The sequence below is a fragment of the Euleptes europaea genome, chromosome 1 (assembly GCF_029931775.1).
Source record: "Euleptes europaea isolate rEulEur1 chromosome 1, rEulEur1.hap1, whole genome shotgun sequence".
NCBI classification, from domain to species: domain Eukaryota; kingdom Metazoa; phylum Chordata; class Lepidosauria; order Squamata; family Sphaerodactylidae; genus Euleptes; species Euleptes europaea.
The window spans coordinates 22,091,096-22,111,622 of NC_079312.1; the positions used below are offsets into that span (position 1 = coordinate 22,091,096).

The following is a 20,527-nucleotide window of genomic DNA, read 5'->3' on the forward strand; positions in this document are numbered from 1 at the left end:
CCCTTCAGCTCCTCATAGGACAGTTGCTCTAGTCCCCTGATCATTTTGTTTGCTCTTTTCTGCATATTCTCCAGCTCTGCAATATCTCCTTTTAGGTCCAGTGATGGTCAGTCCTGGTTAGTACTTGGAGGGGAGACCACCCCAGAAGAACAGGGTCACAACTCACAGGCAGATACTGGAAAACCAACTCTGTTGGTCTCTTGCCTTCAAAGCACTGCGGGGTCTTCCTGAGTCAGCTGGTCTTCCACCATCATCAGTGCTCTTTAGCCTTCTCCCTCCTGAGAACACAGATCTGCAACGCTGAATGTGGAAAATTGTGAATATTTGCAACATCTCTAAACCAGGCCCAAAACCTAAAGCAACCAGTAGAACTGGATCATGATTCTTTGTGTGTCAGAATCTACAAAACTACCTTTTGGGGTAAGGTAAAGGTAAAGGTCCCCTGTGCAAGCACCAGGTCATTCCTGACCCATGGGGTGACATCACATCCCGACGTTTCCTAGGCAGACTTTTTTGTTTACAGGGTGGTTTGCCATTGCCTTCCCCAGTCATCTTCCCTTTACCCCCAGCAAGCTGGGTACTCATTTGACCGACCTCGGAAGGATGGAAGGCTGAGTCAACCTTGAGCCGGCTACCTGAAACCAACTTCCATCGGGATCGAACTCAGGTAGTGAGCAGAGCTTGGACTGCAGCGCTGCAGCTTAACACTCTGGGCCATGGGGCTCCTTTTGGGAGGGGGTGTTTTCATATGTTGCTATTGTAAGCTTTTTCATTCTGCCCAGTTTCACTCATTTATTCTTTTATACCACTTTTACACCTCATCTAGGGTATTCTTATGCCATTCGGTGACATTTCTACACTGAACATCCTTCAGATCCTAAAAATGCAGTAGATTCATACCTTTGCTGATCCCTTAGGGGAGGCTGAGAAAATGCAGATGCATATCCACATGTTGCAAGATACAAACCGATACTGGTGATTAATCCTTCTCCCTGTGACACGTTAAGAATGTTTTTCACCTTCACAGCAAAGACTCAAAATAAGAATTTCTACAGAGCCTCATTACTTGTCGATCACTGCAGTTTTCCATTGACGCTGTACTGTTTCTTCATTTTACATCAGCAATAAGAGTTATAATTTCTTGTGGCCTTCTGTTTTGTTCTGTTCTGCCTGCTTTTAATTAGTTTTACAAAAGTGTTTTTTTCTGCTTCTCAATTGAAACATTGAGTGCGTAATAAAAACTGAACTGAATTCTGGACTCTCTGCGTGCAAAGCAGATACTCTACCACTGAGCCCTGAGCCCACTTATTATCCTGCGCAAAATGCCCTGTAAAAAATCTCTCCCTTCAGCTTCAAAGACTAAGTATAGCCAAGCACTTAAAAGCAGTCAGTGGTAACTCACGGAAGCTATATTTAGGGGAGGTGTTTGTAGGCAAAATATTTGGAACATAAAAAGGGTAATTATTCAGAACATTGTCTATGATCAATTCATAGACAGAACAATGCCCTTAGACATATGTGAGTGGCGATCAGGTTATACAATTTCTGTCAGTTATAATGTCTGACCTATCATATACCCTTGACCGAAGAACGGTACACTCCTTCTATCTGGGATGGTCGTCCTCTTCCACCAAGCGCACAGCTTCGGGAGGGAAGCACATGGAGTGGTGAGGGAGGGAGGGGACACCAGATCAGCCGAATCAACCCTGGCAATCAATGGGGTGGCAGATGTTGCAGCCAGATCACCCTTCTTTAAAGCCTCACTAGAAATGTGGCAGCCTCCCTGAACCAGGAAGTGTGGCTGCGGCCCAGGGCTAGGGCTGCCAACCTCCAGGTACTAACTGGCAATCTCCTGCTATTACAACTGATCTCCAGCTGATAGAGATCAGTTCACCAGGAGTAAATGACTGCTTTGGCAATTAGACTCTATGGCATTGAAGTGCCTCCCCTCCCCAAACCCTGCCCTCCTCAAGCTCCGCCCCAAAAACCTCCCACCGGTGGGAAAGAGGGACCTGGCAGCCCTACCCAGGGCTGCCAATTAGGATTGAAGACTCTTGTGTGGGTGTAGATTCTCAAGTCTTCCCGTCATGGAATTTCATTATTCAGTCTCTTGTACCTTGACTCTCATGCCATCATCTGCATGCCTCCTCTTCATTTTTCCAAAGGCAAGGTGTGTCTCTCCTCCCTGATCCTTCCATTGGCTGTCCCCGGTGCTTCGATGAGAATAAATGCATCCCTTTTAATAGCTTTCATTTCAAGGCTGCTTAGAAGAGTTCTCCTTGTTGCAGAGCCAAGTTGGCCACATCTGCCTTCTTAGGCACTGAATTAATTTTGTAAGGGCATTCTCTCTTGGTTGATCAAGATGAACAAGTTTCTTCTCCTGGGCCTTGCTGGTTTGCTCTTCTGCACAGTTGGTAAGTACAAGAAGGAAGAGAGATATTTTTTGAGATGTGTATATGCATGACTAAACTGAGGCTATTGTATTTTGGTCACGTCATGAGACGACAAGAGTCACTGGAAAAGACAGTCTTGCTAGGAAAAATGGAGGGCAGCAGGAAAAGAGGAAGACCCAACAAGAGATGGATGGACTCCATAAAGGAAGCCACAGCCTTCAATTTGCAAGATCTGAGCAAGGCTGTCAAAGATAGGACATTTTGGAGGACTTTCATTCATAGGGTCGCCATGAGTCAGAAGCAACTTGACGGCACTTAACACACACACATATGCATGTTCACTTGAAGGGATTGTATAAGAATGTAGACAGGATTATTTTCTTCACCCAGTCAGATGACATACTCAACTTTCAGAAATACTGGATTGCGAACACCCGTACCATAAAATGGAAGTCTATGATCTGGGATGGGGCTGGAGACGACGGTTTTTCTCCAATAAAATTTTTGTTACGTGAAGATTTGTGATCACTATCAGTGCATTCAGAGGCAGAGTAAAGCTTTCTAAATCCTCTGAATGGGTGTAACTCTGGTTAGGATTGTATGTGTGTGTTAAGTGCCGTCAAGTCGCTTCCGACTCATGACGACCCTATGAATGAAAGTCCTCCAAAATGTCCTATCTTTGACAGCCTTGCTCAGATCTTGCAAACTGAAGGCTGTGGCTTCCTTTATTGAGTCAATCCATCTCTTGTTGGGTCCTCTTTTCCTGCTGCCCTCCACTTTTCCTTTGAAATGTGGTGTTGGAGGAGAGTGTTACGGATTCCATGGACTGCCAAAAAAAAAAAAAAACACAAATCAATGGGTTATAGATCAAATCAAGCCTGAACTGACCCTAGAAGCTAAAATGACTAAACTGCGGCTACCATATTTTGGTCACGTCATGAGACGACAAGAGTCACTGGAAAAGACAGTCATGCTAGGAAAAGTTGAGGGCAGCAGGAAAAAAGAAAGCAGCGGGTTTGAGGAAAGATTAGGGTTGCCAGGTCCTGCTTTGCCACGGGGAGGAGGATTTGGGGGCATCTCCTGAGGAAGGCAGGGTTTGGGGAGGGGAGGGGCTTCAATGCCATAGAGTCCAATGGCCAAAGCGGCCATTTTCTCAAGGTGTACTGATCTCTATCAGCTGGAGATTAGCTGTAATAGCAGGTCTCCAGCTAGTACCTGTAGGTTGGAAACCCTAGGAAAGAAGTATGTGTGTGCATGAATGAATGAAACTCGTTGGTACACTGAGGTCCTGAAGCTTTTTTGTGACTGCAAAAAAGAATGCCTGGCCTGCAGATGGGTTACCAGTAGGCCTAAAGAATAATGCCGTGTCCCTTTAATAGAGGCTTAATATATGGAAATGGGCAATTGAGGCTTTTCATGCCATGGAGGGGGAAAGGATCATCTGGTAAATAACATCCCATTAAGCATCTAGTAAGAGCCCCGTGGCACAGTGGTAAGCTGCAGTACTGCAGTCCAAGATCTGCTCACCACCTGAGTTCGATCTCAACAAGTTGGTTTCAGGTAGCCGGCTCAAGGTGGACTCAGCCTTCCACCCTTCCGAGGTCGGTAAAATGAGGACCCAGCTTGCTGGGGGTAAAGGGAAGATGACTGGGGAAGGCACTGGCAAACCACCCCATAAACAAAGTCTGCCTAGGAAACGTCGGGATGTGACATCACCCCATGGGTCAGGAATGACCCAGTGCTTGCACAGGGGACCTTTACCTTTAAGCATCTATTAAGGGGACAGGGTTGTTTTTTTCTTCAGGCCTGTTGGCAACCCTAGAGACTGCAGGGCAGTGAAGGGGAAGAAGAACAGGCCAAGTGCCTTGGGTCTGGAAACAGGAACATCTGGCTGTACTCAACTCATGAAGCTGCAGGGAAGGAGATCTAGATTAAATACCAGGAAGGAATGATAAGAGCTAATCTGCTTTGAGTGACTACAAAATCCCTTAGCTTTGAGATTTCCCCAAGCCTGTTGACAACTGCACTCTCTGGTTGTGAGATTACTGTTTATATTCTATATAGGGCATATCTATGCTATGAGTTTAGATCTCTTTTGTGCCCATTAAGGGCTGCGATCCTAAACACATTTATGACTGAGTAGGGCCCTACAAAGGTGTAAATCCTGTTGAGCGCAATGGGAATTACATCTGAGTAAATGTTCTTAGGATTGTGCTATGATTATCCAATGTTGCTTCACTGATAAAATATTGATAAACTTGAAGGGGATGAGAATAGTTTGTCAGAGATCTCTCTGAACTACAGACTGGAGAGAATCATTATTAAACCAGTGTAAACAGAGATGAACACATGAAACTGGATTATGCCAAGTCAGATCACTGGGCCAACACTGTATAGCTGTGATTGGAAGTGGCTCCTTTCAGTTTGAGAAAAGTTTTTCTCAGACCCTGAGAGCTCACCGTTTATTTATTTTATTTTTATTTTAGCAATTTATGGCCCGCCCTCCCTGGCCACAGCCAGACTCAGAGCGGGTAACATCATTTAAAATACATCAATATAATCAACAATAACATTAACCATAAATTCTAAATTTAAAACAATAAAATCCCAATTAAAACTCTCTCAGCCTAGCCTACCTCGCAGGGTTGTTGTGAAGGTAAAACACGTCTCCTGCCTTGATCTCTTTGGAAGGAGAAAGGGATACAAATATGTCGATGCCACTTTCCCACGCCCAGTCCCAAAAAAATTATAAGTCATCACTCAAATTGCTATTTAACATTACTGCCTACAGCTTGTGCCAGGTATTGTGCAGAGGCGCTGGCAAAAACGTGGGTGGGAAGGGAATAAAGTGTATCATAATGGGAGTTCCAGGGGGTGAACCACATTCCATTCTTGTGAGGCACTGAGTTTGCAGTTCCAATGAAGCTCGGTCAAATGAAATTTTTTCATTGCAAAAAAATGATACTCACCATTGGCAGTACTTAGCCAGACAGTCACCAGGTTAAGCCTATAAAATGACTTCTCTCAGCAATCAACGCTTGCTTTCTTATTCTTTTGTTCTTTCTTTCTGGGGTGACATTGACGAGACGAGACAAAAAAGTTCTATATACAGTGACCTCCTAAACTGAGGCCATTTATGCATGGGAGGTTTTGCCTTGGATTTACCTCTCTCTAGATGCACATTTTCCTCATCCGAATTCTCAAAACTTTGCATGCGGGCTTATTGCTGAGTTTTGAGAATTTGGATGGGGAAAATGTGCTTCTAGAGAGCGGCAGGCTAGCCTGATCTTGTCAGATCTCAGGAGCTAAGCAGAGTCAGCCCTGGTTAGTATTTGGATGGGAGACCACCAAGGAAGTCCAGGGTTGCTGTGCAGAGGAAGGCACTGGCAAACCACCTCTGCTAGTCTCTTGCCATGAAACCCTCCCCCAAAAGGGGTCGCCATAAGTCGGCTGCGACTTGACGGCGCTTTACACACACAGAGAGAGCGGCAAATCCAAGGCAAAACCTCCCATGCATAAATGGCCTGAGTCAAACCTTTCTAAATCCACTGACTTCAAATGACTTAGAAAGGCATGATCTCTGCTCAGAATTGCAGTGCTAGTGTTTGTGTCAATTTGATCCGTTTATTGGTGTATAGCTATCCGTCACCAGCAGGGATTATTACAGGAATACTACAGCATGTTGGAAATGTTGGAAATACTATAGCATGTTGGAAACAAAAAAAAACCCACAAAAAACTTGGGGTTTTAAATAAACGATATATTGTGGAAAGTGGAGTCTGATCCTGCTACAAAGATACCGTCTTTGGAGTGGCAGTCTGTAATTAGTAAGAATCTTTCCCCCGCCCTCCAGGTTTCCACACCTTGTCTTGACAAAATGCCTCTCATGAGAGCATTCTGGCATGGTTCCAGCTTCCTAGGCATTGCCTCATTTGTTGATACCTGTGGGATTCAAATGATACTGTCTTGTTTTAGTTTTTCCCTACATGGGACAATTATCCAAGTACCCCCCACCCATATGTGTGGATATTTGGGGAGTGGGTAGGTAAAGGTAAAGGTTCCCTGTGCAAGCACCGGGTCATTCCTGACCCTTGGGGTGACGTCACATCCCAACGTTTCCTAGGCAGACTTAGTTTGCGGAGTGGTTTGCCAGTGCCTTCCCCAGTCATCTTCCCTTTATCCCCAACAAGATGGGTACTCATTTTACCGACCTCGGAAAGATGGAAGGCTGAGTCAACCTTGAGCCGGCTACCTGAAACCAACTCTCGTTGGGATCAAACTCAGGTGGTGAGCAGAGCTTGGACTGCAGTACTGTAGCTTACCACTCTGTGCCACGGGGCTCCTGTCTGGGGAGGGGGTAGAAGTGACTATTGGCAGACAGCTCATAACCCATGCTAGGGATTATTCAGGCAGGGTTTAAAAATAAAATGGCCTGTATTGTAATGGAGTTAAATCAGCAGGGCAGCTGCAGTTGGACACTTTGAACAATTTTGTATGCCCCTTAAAAGGATATCCTGGTGGTGGAAAGTGCCAAGAGTTCACAGCTGATTTATGGTGATTACGTAGGGTTTTCAATGCAAGAGATGTTCAGAGGTGGTTTGCCATTTCCTGCCTCTGCATGGGCGGAGAAGGTTCTGAGAGAACTGTGACTGGCCCAAGGTCACCCAGCAGGCTTCATGTGGAAGAGAGGGGAATCGAACCCGGTTCTCCAGATTAGCGTCTTAACCACTACACCACACTGGCTATCTAAAAGGACATCCTAGCAAGGGGGAAAGTACAGAACAGAGCAAGTAAAAGGATCCCTGATATGGTGTGTTTTCTGATCAAGTGAGGTCTGACTCCTCAAAGGTGATGCCGGTATGAATGTTGTTCATCTTTTAAGTTGAACTCCGAATTCCTCACTTATCTCTATGATTCCTAAATCAGCAGGATCCTTAAGGGAGAGAGGAGAGGAGATGCCATTTTCCACAGCTGGATGTGTTTTGGATTCCTTTGCTGGCAATCAGCATTGGTCCCTAATAGCCAAGGGAGTTCTTTATTACTTCTGTTTAACGGCCGTTTGTCTTTCTGCTTCTCTTCTGCAGCTCAAGGCCTGGTGTGCAAAGTCTGCAAATTCAAAGTGGGCGCCCTATGTTTCCATTCTGCTGACCCCTGCGTAGCAGATGAGGGCCAGTATTGTGAAACCACAAGAGTGTACTCAGGTAAGGCAAAGAGATTTGTCTAGTGTTGGAACGCGCCTGAACGCATGAAGTTGCCTTAGACAGCACTGGCTACATTTTCTGGCAGGTGGTTCTCCAGAGTCTGGGGGCTCAAGCTGTACATTACTTTTTTTCGCAAGTTCTCTACAGGGACTCACAGCTACACTGCAGCTGTGAGTCCAGTGGCAATTCATGCATACAAAGAACAGATGGGCCCAATTCACATCAGGACAGCAAAACGGGGAAGGCCCTTCTACCTCCCCCCCATGCCATTTTTGGCAGCTAAAACAACCCAGGGGCTGAGGGGGTGGGCATGATTCACACCGTTGGAAGGCTGCAAGCATACTGTATCCTTGCAGTTGCCGCTTCCCGAGCTTATAGTTGCTGCAACCCCCCATTTTGTTTAACCTGTAGAGTCCCTAGGGTTGTTTGCCTGCAGGTGGGGCCTGAATTCCTGGAACTACAACTGATCTCCAGACAGCAGAGATCTCCAGGCAACCAAGATCAGTTCCCCTGGAGAAAATGGCTGCTTTGGAGGGTGGACTCTATGGCATTATACCCTGCTGAGGTCCCTCCCTTCCACAAACCCCACCCTGCCTAGGGTCTATCCCCCAAATCTCCAGGTATTTCCCAAACCAGAGCATGCAACCCTGTGTCTATAATATGCTGAACACAACCTCAAGTGATATCTTCCTCGTGTGAATCAGGAACCAGTTCACACATATAGTTATCCCATACAGAGGGATCGAGTAATGCACATTTATCTGTGACGTGGTTCTCCCATCATCCCCCAGTGTGGGGCAGGGCTTCCATCAATTCACATTTTGTCTTCTCTCTCTTTCTAGGTAAAATCAGGCTCTTCAGTAAGCACGGCTGCACCAAACACACAGGGCTGTGCAACATGACTGAGCAGAGGGACAGCGTCTTTGACATGAACTACAACCGGACCTGTTGCAACTTTGACCTCTGCAATGGAGGAATTGTCAGCCATCCCAGCATACCGCTCTTAGCTGGACTCAGCTTGGCCTTGGGGAGCTGGCTGGCACACTAGCAAGGAAGGTTGACAACGAAGCGCATCATCCCCACCCTACCGATGACCTGTTGACTGTCTGTTTTTCCAGAGGAGACAAGATTCCTTCGCCTCCTTCCCTGCCGAAGGGTCGTCATCTCAATAGTAGTCTTATTTCAGATCAGCACAATTTTGACCTCCCATGTCAAATGTAGCCCACCAGCCATGCACGGGGGCCCAATAGGAGAAACCTCCTTTTATTTTATTATTATAAACCCACAAATTAGGCAAGCCTGGCTTTTGGGGGGATTTTTTGAAATAAATACATTTAAAATGATTTATAGAAAGCCTACCTTTTCTATATACATCAGAGCCCGGCTGTGTGTTTTTCCCAAGTCCGTACCCATCAGCTACACAAACAAACCTGCTGTTAAATATTCAAATGAGGGACAGATAACCTCCACCCCTGCATGGCCTGCAGTCTACCCCTCTGCTGAATTTAGGGTTGCCAGCTCCGGGTTGGGAAATATCCGGAGATTTTTGGGGTGGAGCCTGAGGAGGGCGGGGTTTGGGAGAGGAGAGGAGAGGAGCTTCAATGCCATGGAGTCCAATTGCCAAACCGGCCATTTTCTCCAGGTGAACTGATCTCTACTGGCTGGAGATCAGTTGTAATAGCAGAAGATCTCCAGCGAGTGCCTGAAAGTTGGCAACCCTAGATGAACCAATGATAAGGGAAGCCACAGAAATAAAGGAACATATATCAACAGGCAGACGCAGGCAACTCATGTTCCTAAATGCTGGTTTTAAAAAAAAGGGATGACAAAAGATTACTTGGTTATTTGGTGATACTGCTGAGGTCATGCAAGCAAGCAGGCCTTTGAGCAGAATGAAACTGGCAACCTTTGCGGGTATGGTGAATGGCCATTGGTCCCAACTAGGGTTGTGCATATCGTTAATCCACACACACACACACACTCAAATTAAACCCAAAATAAGCCGTTTCAGTAATTTTCGGGCTTTGGGTTTACCAAATGCCAAAACCTGGCCATCTTCCTGAAGCGGAATAGATGATTCCTGAAAAAGCTGAATAAATATTTGGCTTTTCCAGGTTTGTCTATTTGCCTTTGCTCAGAGGCACAGCTCTGTGCTTTCTCCCATTTTTCTATCTTTTTTTATTGGTTTTATTATACCTCTTGAGGTCTTCTTTACTGGTTTTGATTGGTTTTTGTTATATCTTTTGAGGTCGGGGTCGTGCAATCAGAGCCAACTTTGTCTGAACAACTTGCCAGGTATATCACCCAACAGAAGACTAGTCTGCATAGCAGAAGAGTCATTTAAAAGACGGGGATCACCCAGCCCCGTCCGAAGAGATATAACCACCAACTAAAAGCACCAGCTTCAACAGCTGCTGACCACCAGGCTTCTGAAGGAGACTTCTTCATCCACATGGATGAGCAATCTAATAGTCTATTTAAACAATTGCCAGTTAACTCTCAGGAGAGCAGTTGTGCAGAAAGGATATGGTGTAGAAGAACTCAGACAGGCTGTATGAGAATGTCCATGCATGAGAAGGCAAATACATTGTACTGTGGGGTTAAGCAAGGAATACAGCAAAATAACTTGTCAAACATCCACTTACAGATTGACAAATGATCAAACTAATTGTCGAAAAGTTAGGTCTGTGTTCACAACCAGAGAACAGAGTGCGAGCTAGGGTTGCCAGGTCCCTCTTCACCATTGGCGGGAGATTTGGGGGGGGGCAGAGCCTGAGGAGGGTGGGGTTTGGGGAGGGGAGGGACTTCAATGCCATAGAGTCCAATGGATAAAGCTGCCATTTTCTCCAGGTGAACTGATTTCTATCAGCTGGAGATCAGTTGTAATAGCAGGAGATCTTCTGCGGTTACCTGGAGGTTGGCAACCCTAGCATGAGCCCAACCATCTCTGTGTTTGTGCAACCCTAAATATATGCCCCTGGATGCCAAAACTCAGTTCCCATTTCCTCAACCCCACTAAGCCTTCCAGGGTTTATTGAGAGACCGATGGAACAATACAAGTAAAAGAAAAATGGAAGCCTGCTGAATAATTGATGTATGCTGCACATGCCCATGTGCAAGAATGCAGACTGGGAAGATAATATGCAGAACAGCCTCCTAAGATATGAATTCACACAACGAAATAAGTTCACCCTGCTTCACGCCAGATGATCTGAGCCCTATGCAAAGTGTGGAAAGTATAGCCCCACTCCCAATTATAGCTATTTAGGAAAAATATCATGGGTAAAGCAGTGATGTGTTATCAAGGGTGTTGATCCCAGTACAAAAGTAATAGTTTATGTTTAAAAGTTAAACGAGACAATGTTTTAAAAATGGGAATTGCCAACTAATGTACAAGAGCAATTTATTTTCGAAATAGAGAATGTGTCATGGTAGCTCCATCTAGTGTTCACTGAGGGGAAAATCCATATACATTTCATAATCTTGAAGGGATTTTGTGGCCTTTCTACCTGCTTCCTTTGCTTTGCAGTCCCATTTATTTGTTTGTTACTTGTTATTTATTTATTGGCAAAAAATTCTGAGTTTCTCTTTAGTTTTAAAAGCATCACACAATGATTAGACTGAACAATGTAGAATTATTGAAATCATAAAGAGCTAACAGAATAATGTAACTAAAACCAGATTATAGACAGTATATGTTTGTGGCTCAAATTACCAAGGATTTAAGCTAAATGGAAATGATAGAAAATGCTCAATTGAAACAGAAACATGTTTTCTCCTTCTTGAAAAACAATCCACAAAGGAATTTGAGGCACAGCCCAGAAGAGTGGGCTGTGGTTCAGTGGCAGAACATCTGCTTGGCATGGGAAAGTCCCAATTTCAATCCCCACCATCTCCAGTTAAAGAATCTGGCAGTAGGTGATGTAGAAGACCTCAGCCTGAGATAGGGTTGCCAACCTCCAGGTAATGACTGAGCTAATAAGCAGCACGTTGTCTCAAACTGCTTAGTGAGTATGAGAAAAACTGTATGATATTAGTAGCAATTTATTGTAATGCCATGTAAAAAATACCTGAAGTAATAGCAATTTAAATCAAACAGAGTCTACTAGATTTAAACATTGTCTACAATGTCTCCGAGGCAGTGCAGTCCTCGCGCTTCACTCTAGGATCGGGGTTAAATGAACTGTGCGGTTTCTTCTTAAAAAGTTACATTCCTTATGAACTGACAGTAGCCCTTTTGCGCAAGCTGTTTAATATTGTGAAGCTAACAATTATTTTTTGACCTTGTACTTGAAATTGTCTATGTCATGTTGTTATATATGAATCATTGATACGTCATCAATGTCAATAATTTATATTCTTTGGTCTGTAAGATTGAGTTTGAAAATGTCTCTTGCTAAGTCTTGTAGACAATGTTTAAGTCTGGTAGACCTTGTTTGATTTAAATTGCTATTACTTCAGGTATTTTTTACATGGCATTACAATAAATTGCTACTAATATCATACAGTTTTTCTCATACTCACTAAACAGTTTGAGACCACATGTTGCTTATTAGCTCAGTTTCAACCTCCAGGTAATAGCTGGAGATACCCTGCTATTACAACTGATCTCCAGCCAACAGAGATCAGTTCACCTGGAGAAAATGGCCACTTTGGCAATTGGACTCTATGGCATTAAAGTCCCTCCCCTCTCCAAACCCCACCCTCCTCAGGTTCCGCCCCCCAAAATCTCCAGTTATTTCCCAACACAGAGCTGGCAACCCTATTCTCAAGGCAGCTTCCAAGAAATATTTAATTTAATTTAAAATAACAGAACAATGCTAATCTTTTAAAATTTACAGCATTTATTTTGTTGGATATATAATAAGCCAGGCTCTGGGCAGCTTGCAGCACAAAGTAACATCACATTAACACTTAATGCCACTTTAATTGACTTTTAATGCAACCTCTGATTAGGCAGTGGTTCTTAATGAACCAACTTGTGCCTGCCATGGCTGGCAGGAGCCACGATAAAGGAAACATTCCTCTTCCTAATATAATACAGGCACCGAAAAACAGAGAACGTTGCCTTCCCCCTCCCCTTCAAAATGAAATAACTGATTTAATCATATAACCAAATAATTAATTTACCATTATACAAATTTGGCTATGATGCCTTTGAGTGGGGACTCCTTTATGAAGAACAAAAGGCAAATGGTAGGAAGCTCACAAAATGGTCGGCAGGGAAAGGTGGACGTTTTGTCACTTATCGCCGTTGATCTCATAGGCGTTGTCCAATCGGGACTTGAGACAGTCGCAGAACCAAATGGAAGCATGTCCACCATTTACGAAAGCGAAAGCCAGGTAAGAAGAGGTGGATATGATCGAGGACTCTTCTCTGGGGGAAGGGTGGGGTACCAAGAGACACAGCTGAGACGGCCGTGGCCCTTCACATTCTCCGCAGTTGTCACCGGCCACTTTAGTCATGAGGCAAAGGGGGGATAACTCCATTACACTTGTCAGTGGTGCAGCATGTCTGGATGTGTGTAAATTTACCATACCTTTCGGTTGAGTTGCAGTACCACTCCCAATACCGATCCCGAATGCATCCGTATGTCACAGAATACAGCTCTTTATCTGTGTGGAGAAAAGAGAATGGTGTGAATAGGATGTCCTGTGTGAAGGGAAAGTGATCTCCTATGTGGGACAGTCTGAAAGCTGGTGGAGAGGACATCGAAGAAGAAGAAGAGTTGGTTTTTATGCGCCGACTTTCTCTGCCACTTAAGGGAGAATTAGACCGGCTTACAATCACCTTCCCTTCCCCACAACAGACACCCTGTGAGGTAGGCGGGGCTGAGAGTGTGACTAGCCCAAGGTCACCCAGCTGGCTTCATGTGGAGGAGCAGGGAAACAAAACCAGTTCACCAGATTAGCCTCCGCCACTCATGTGGAGGAGTGGGGAATCAACCCTGGTTCTCCAGATCAGGGTCCACCGCTCCAAGGAAAAAGTGGGGAGGAGAGTAGAAGTGGGCTGGGGCCTGGCTAAGGCCTGATGATTCAGAGCAAAGATTCCAGCTAGAGGATGCAGGTACCTTGTGCTCTGGGCCAATACAGCAAACCAGCCAGCTGTTTCGGTTCGCCTGAGATGTCCCTATTTCCTTCTACCTGGTGCCCTCATTCCCTACTACTAGAACCCTGCTCACAAAGAGTCATTCAGGTCCTAACTACATACCCCACTGTTTCTGCCCCGGGGTCCTGCAAAACCAGATGCGCACTAAAAGATCTGCCCTGAAAACCTCAGTCTCAGATAAGCAGGGCCTGAGCTGAGGGGTTGCCTGTACATTTCTCCAATGGAGCAAATAGCAGGTCCCTGGGGCATTTCAGGTCAGGAAATCAGCTCATGGGGGGAGGCTTAAGTCCCTCTCTTCCCATATGGAATGGTACCCATCTGAATCAGGACCCTGAGTCTCTGAGAATTAAATGTAAAAATCTCTGAGAACTCCCCACCCAGAACTTCCAATGCACATCTGAATTAACAAAACCAGGGTCTGTGGGGGGTGGAGGGTGGGGGAGACTCAAGGCAACTTGAAAACATTGCAATATAGCAGAGCTATACTCTTCTAAGTCCATAATTAAATCTATTGTTCACATTAAGCATTCTACAGGGTCAAAAGCTGGAGCAGAATTGCTAAAAGATAAACATATCAATGTTAATTTTATATTATGTTATATTCCATTTACTACCACATCTGTTTCAGAAGCCAGGGAATGATAGTTTATTGCAACATAAATGAATGCACGGTATTACAGACTGATTTAGGCCAAAAACGCAAGGTCCCTTAACCCACTTTATTCTCTGTTTCAGCCAGGATCAAATTTCCCCGGGCTGGGGGGGAAACTGTACGCATTACCTTGAAAAGCAGGGACGAAACTTTGCCAATTGATCCATGTAAACAGAAAATGCGGGAGACATGAAGTTCCTGTTTAGTTTGGAACACACCCCACACTCCCAGTGATTGGTCATTTCAAATTGACCAATGAGGGCCTTCCCTGCCCGGGAAGCGACCAATCACCGGGGGTGTGGGGTGTTGCAAACTAAACAGGAACTGTGCATGTCTCCCACATTTTCTGTTTACATGGATGGATTTGCTCACAGTTTCGTCCCTGCTTTTCAAGGTAATGCATACAGTTTTCCCCCAGCCAGGGTCAATTTGATCCTGGCTGAAAGGAGGCATGAAGTGGGTTAAGGGACCATGCGTTTTTGGCCTTAGTGTTGTTTAACTGTATTTGAAAAAAGTGTATTATTGTGTATGCATATCTATGATGTTAGCCACCCTGAGCCCAGTCCTGCCTGGGGGAGGGTGGGATATAAATAAAATTTATATTATCTTCTATTCTAAGAAGCTTTAGCAGCGTTTTTGGGGAGGTGAGGCACTTGCAATGGACGTTGTGAGACCAGGGGTGATGTATGTATACGTGTTTATCCCTCTTTTCATCAGTGACATGTTGGAAGGTATCCTGTAGTCACTTACCAAAGTAGGGAGCTGCAGATTTGCCCTCTATGCTCCACCGCAGCAGATGATCTGAGCACGGTATTGCAATGCTCAGCTGAGACCATGGGAGACAAAGGGACAGTTGTGTCCTTGCTGTTGGTTCTGTCTGAGCTTCTAAGGTCTGTTCTAAATGATATTGTTACCACATTCCTGGCAGGAGACATAGTATGAAGAGAGTATTTGATACAGTTGTTGATTGTTGCAAGCATTGCATAGTGTACTTAACCCCCGCCCCAGCTCTTAATGATTTTTATCTCTTATTGCCATTGCAAGTTTCCTAAAAGAAGTTATAAAAACTAGCACTCTGAAAGTATTATTAATGTACTTTGAAAGTATTATTAAGGTACTTTGACAGTACTGTTAAGGCAACTTTCCCTAGTGGTTTCAATAGCCAGTCTGACCCTATTAAATGTTGCAGAAAGCTTTAACTGTGTGACTGAAAGTAATGTTAATTTGTTCCACCATTGCCTTGTCTTCCACTGATCCAAAAGCCAACATCACAACAGTTTTCATAAAAAGAGGCTAGAAACATGAGAAGGGTGCCGACGTACTTTACAACTGATCTCCAGCCGACAGAGATCAGTTCCCCTGGACTCTCTTTGACAGGCACCTGCACGCTTGCAACGTGTGTTACTACAACTGCAGAAATATGACTTGACCATCCAACATGTTCCAGGCAAAGAAATGCTCATTGCAGGCAACACCTCAATCCCACTGCTGACACCATGTTATGCCTTTTAAGGAGGGGAAAGTCCAGTGCTGGAGCTGGTAGTGGATATAAGAACTGTATTTATTATAACACAACAACCAACTAACTCGATAGGCCACAACGAGGCCCGTGTAACTCTAACCCCTCCTCCAGTTATAGTCACAAGACCTGAGCCTCTCTGTTCTAGAGAGCCTCTGGGAGTTGTCCTTAAAGCGACAGTACCAATATACCGCACAGGACCCCCTCCTGGCAAAAAAAGAGAAAAGAAACCTGGAAAAGAAACCTTGAGACTTTGGCAATTGGACTCTGTGGCACTGAAGTCCCTCCTCTCCATAAACTGTGCCCTCCTCAGACTCTGCCCCAAAAGCCTCCCGCTGGTGGCAAAGAGGGACCTGGCAACCCTAGTTACCCCAGAAGCAACAAGGATGTGCCCCCCACTTGCTTCTAATAATTTACACAGAAGCCACACACATAAGACCTAATGGAGGAGTTGCTTTTGCATTCCTTTCACATCCTCAGCCATGACTCGGTGCAGTTTTGGTATCAGTTTGCTCCAGACTCCGTTTTTTTCACTGCTAGGCCCATGCTAAGGTGTGCACATGTACAGGGGTCAAGAATGGTGGTGCATGTAAGGGGGAAGTCCCAGGGCATCAGTATTTTTTACAGCTTGCTAAATGTGTATGTGTTTATGGCATTTGGGTCCTGAAGTGTTTGATAAACTGACTATGCCATCTTTTTAATTAAAAAGGAAAAAGAATCGGGCTTTTCCACTTTGGGTTTCTGATGTACCACCTTGACTTCTGAACTGCATCAACTGCTCTCTTCTTTTACAGACATTATTGTTTACTGGTCATTGCTCTCCCAATTTCTCTTCAAGTTTTTCCTGTAGTGTTCCCCCCCCCCCCCAAACCATCCAAAATCCGGTGTGGAAAAGCAACTCCTAGGAAGAGCTCCTACTTCACACCGAGTTCAGTACCATGGAGATACAGCAGAGGGCACTGTTGTCTTACACGGACCAATCTGGCACTTTTAAAAACTAAAGTGCATGGATGTAGAAAGGTAGACAATACATAGGCAGTTTGGTTGAAATGAGACACTTGGGTCATTTATTCGTAGTTGCTATAACCTCCTTTATTCCTAGGGTTGCCAACCTCCAGGTAGTAGCTGGAGATCTCCTGCTAATACAACTGATCTCCAGCCGATAGAGATCAGTTCACCTGGAGAAAATGGCTGCTTGGGCAATTGGACTCTATGACATTGAAGTCCCTGTCCTCCCCAAACCCCACCCTCCTCAGGCTCCACCCCAAAAGCCTCTCGCTGGTGGTGAAGAGGGACCTGGCAACCCTGTTTTTCCCTGTTTCAGCCAGGATCTAACTTTTCAGTATGCACGATATCCCGTTCCTTGGTAGCTCAACACTGTTCCAGCGCAAAACCAACCCGGGTCCTCCCGTTCCTCTGTTAATATGACTTTTCCATGTCCCCTGAACTCAGCCCGGCTCAAAGTTCCATGCAGATGGTAAGCAGGGGAAACACAGAAGACTGGCTTCTCTCACAGACAATCACGAAGCAGTGTGTAAAGAGGCGGGAATTCAAGTGCTTCCTGCTTCCTTGGAGCACTTTCTGAGCAAAATAAAGGCTTTTTTAAAATGAGGGTTGGATTTTCTCTCCCCCCACCCCTTCTTTCAGATTGCTCAATTTTTTTTTTGTTCTTAAAATGATTTTTTATGCAGCAGTTGGATTTTTTTTGGGGGGGGGATCTCTCATGGTGAGCACAGCAAGGTAATCCAATTACAGAGCAGCGTTTAAAGAGGTGGGACTTGATTTGAGCGTGGGAGACAGTTGGTGCATAAATTCCCAACAGAAAAGTGTGAGTCCAGCCAGCAACAAACCAGCCAGCAACAAACTCCCATGCATAAATGACCTTGGTGTGTTTAAAATCCTTACTAATGTGGGATTCCGCACAACTGGCTTCATCTTCCATTTTAATTGCCAGCATCGCCATACTAGGGATCTATGGTCCCTGTACACTATACTGGCATACTAAATCTCCATACAGAGGCATGAATGTATACATTATGGCCTTCCAGTGAGAAGGTATGTATGCCAATCATTTGATCTTCCCTTCACTGTTGCGGTGGCCAGGGGTTTAGCAGTAGAGTATCTGCTTCATGTATGGAATGTCCCAGGTTCAATCCCCAGCATCTCCATAGACTGGTGACCTCGTTTAAATTCAGGAAACAGAGGCAGGCTTTATTAAATAATTTAAAACATATAGAAAGGCAGATTTATACCTGTCAGAACTTCTCAGGGCTGCCCACTCAGGTCTTGTTTGTGGAGATACTCTGAGGTACATAAAACCCGGAGTGGAAATGTCCCAAATTCTGGCATGTTAAAATTACTGCAAAATATGGAATCTTGACTTTGGAGCAGCCAGCTTAACTGTTACCATGAACTCTTTGTTTGACTCTCCCACTCACCCACACCTCCAGTAGGATTGTTGTGAATCAGCCTGCCAACACTTCCTCAGACGAAGAGGAACTAGAGGGAGACGGCAGGGTGAGGACAGAGGAGCAGCCTCAGCAGACAGAAGACCGTGAAAGGAGTGAAGAACAAGAAGTCACGCTGGGTCTGCAGCCTGGCAGCTCAGCAGAACCATCTGCTTCTGGGGTTCAGCCACAGGTGGCCTCAGAGGGTGGCCAAGACCGCTTGAGCAGAGACGCCCAAAGATCAGGGCCATGATAGAAAGCCATCGGAAAAGTGCAAGGCTACAGGCTTTGCACAGAGCACTAAGCGATAATGAAACCAGGAACGCCTAAGAACATAAGAAAAGCCCTGCTGGATCAGACCCAGGCCCATCAAGTCCAGCAGTCTGTTCACACAGCGGCCAACCAGGTGCCTCTAGGAAGCCCCCAAACAAGACGACTGCAGCAGCACCGTCCTTCCTGTGTTCCACCGCACCAAAGATAATGAATGCCTGAATGCCTAATGAGTGACAGCTGGTCTGCATTGAGATAAGGTCTATTTAGGCAGGCAATGAGCTCAGCGTTTTGTGGAAGCAATTCGTTTGCTTGCAGCCACCTTGGGTCTCTGTTATTCTCTGGACTCCTGGGCCTCTGCGACCCTGACCCTGAGAACTGAATCTGACCTTGAATTCGGATTGCCCCTCTGATTCTGGACTCGAACAGCAGGTTACCTGACCTCAGACTGTTTCCCTGATTGCGCTACTTGCCTCTGGCCCCTGCCTCTGCCAGCATTCCAGACGAGGATGGAGGCCAAATGTGAAAAGGCAGCTCATCATGCACTTCTGAGCTCCAGGGTGTGCAAAGCATTGCAATCGAAGTGATAGATGAGCGTGGGAAACCAGACTCACAAGATCCCGTTTCTGCCCATGTGGGAGAAAGAGAGCTCCCCAGGCTCCTGAGTTGTATGTTCTCATTGGCTCCCGTGGTACAACTGCCCAATCACGGACTTGGGGGGCATGGCGTGGGCAGCTGAGCGGGCATATAAGCAGGGGTTTGGGGCACCATTCGCCAGTTCTGTTCTACGGTTACCTAATAAAGCAGTTGCTGTTGGAACTCCGTCTCCGGTCCCATGCTGACTTAACTCTCTCTGTACTGCCACAACCAGCTAATCAATAAATAGGGCACAAACCATTTGAGGGCAAGAACTCAGGCACTGCCTTAATGCTTTGTTGCTTCCCAGGGCATCTCAGCCCTCTGCGTCTCCATCTGTCACCAAGGGGAGGAAGCACTCTTACTTGTACTACTCTCTAGGGGGGCGAGGATCAACCACTGCCCCTCCTCTCCTGTCTTTGCATATTCATGACTGAACTGGGCTTAGCATGTATCAAAGAGATCAGACTCACCATGTTCGAAGTGTAAATAAACAAACAAAACACTTATCATACAAAAGCACAGCAGACTGAGCAAGGACAAAAGAAAAGGTGATGAAACCAAAATCCTTTCATCCTAACTCTTGCAGACCCTAAATGATGAAAAATTAGGATAAACTATTGATTCTTGAATGGAGCCCCGTGGCGCAGAGTGGTAAGCTGCAGTACTGCAGTCCAAACCTCTGCTCATGACCTGAGTTTGATCCCAGTGGAAGTTGGTTTCAGGTAGCTGGCTCAGCCTTCCATCCTTCCGAGGTCAGTAAAATGAGTACCCAGCCTGCTCAGGGTAAAGTGCAAAAGACTGGGGAAAGCAATGGCAAACCATCCCATAAACATAGTCTGCCTAGTAAACGTTGTCATGTGACATCACTCCATGGGTCAGTAATGACCGACGCTTGCACAGGGGACAACTTTTACCTTTTACCTATTGATTCTTGGAGTTTCAAGCATTTAGAAATCATGCGTTGCCTAATTGCACTGGTTAGGGTTTTCCCTTGTAGTCTTAGCAACATGTGCTCAAGATGCAGTCCACCTATACATAGGAGGAGGTCTTGATTCTTTACGTCCAAAAGACTGGAGAGCTAAGAGAGCTTCTTCCTCATGTGTGTGTGTGTGTTAAGTGCCGTCAAGTCGCTTCCGACTCATGACGACCCTATGAATGAAAGTCCTCCAAAATGTCCTATCTTTGACAGCCTTGCTCAGATCTTGCAAATTGAAGGCTGTGGCTTCCTTTATTGAGTCAATCCATCTCTTGTTGGGTCTTCCTCTTTTCCTTCTGCCCTCAACTTTTTCTTCTTCAT

At 45.4% G+C, this 20,527-nt stretch overlaps 1 protein-coding gene across 1 annotated transcript; it reads left to right on the forward strand.

Moving 5' to 3' along the window:
- The first annotated feature begins 2,308 nt into the window (after window positions 1-2,308).
- LY6G6C (lymphocyte antigen 6 family member G6C) lies at window positions 2,309-8,645 on the forward strand. The gene is made up of 3 exons (XM_056866972.1): window positions 2,309-2,414; window positions 7,478-7,594; window positions 8,437-8,645. Exons 1-3 carry the CDS (start codon window positions 2,363-2,365, stop codon window positions 8,640-8,642), a joined length of 375 nt encoding a protein of 124 aa, XP_056722950.1. The 5' UTR covers window positions 2,309-2,362; the 3' UTR covers window positions 8,643-8,645.
- Window positions 8,646-20,527: the final 11,882 nt, after the last annotated feature.

What these genes read in the sequence shown, in the direction of transcription:
- LY6G6C (XM_056866972.1), top strand. Translation starts at nt 2,363, where the DNA reads ATGAACAAGTTTCTTCTCCTGGGCCTTGCTGGTTTGCTCTTCTGCACA. An exon ending in TTTGCTCTTCTGCACAGTTG is followed by an intron (nt 2,415 to 7,477) that starts GTAAGTACAAGA and finishes TCTCTTCTGCAG; the next exon opens with CTCAAGGCCTGGTGTGCAAA. An exon ending in AACCACAAGAGTGTACTCAG is followed by an intron (nt 7,595 to 8,436) that starts GTAAGGCAAAGA and finishes CTCTCTTTCTAG; the next exon opens with GTAAAATCAGGCTCTTCAGT.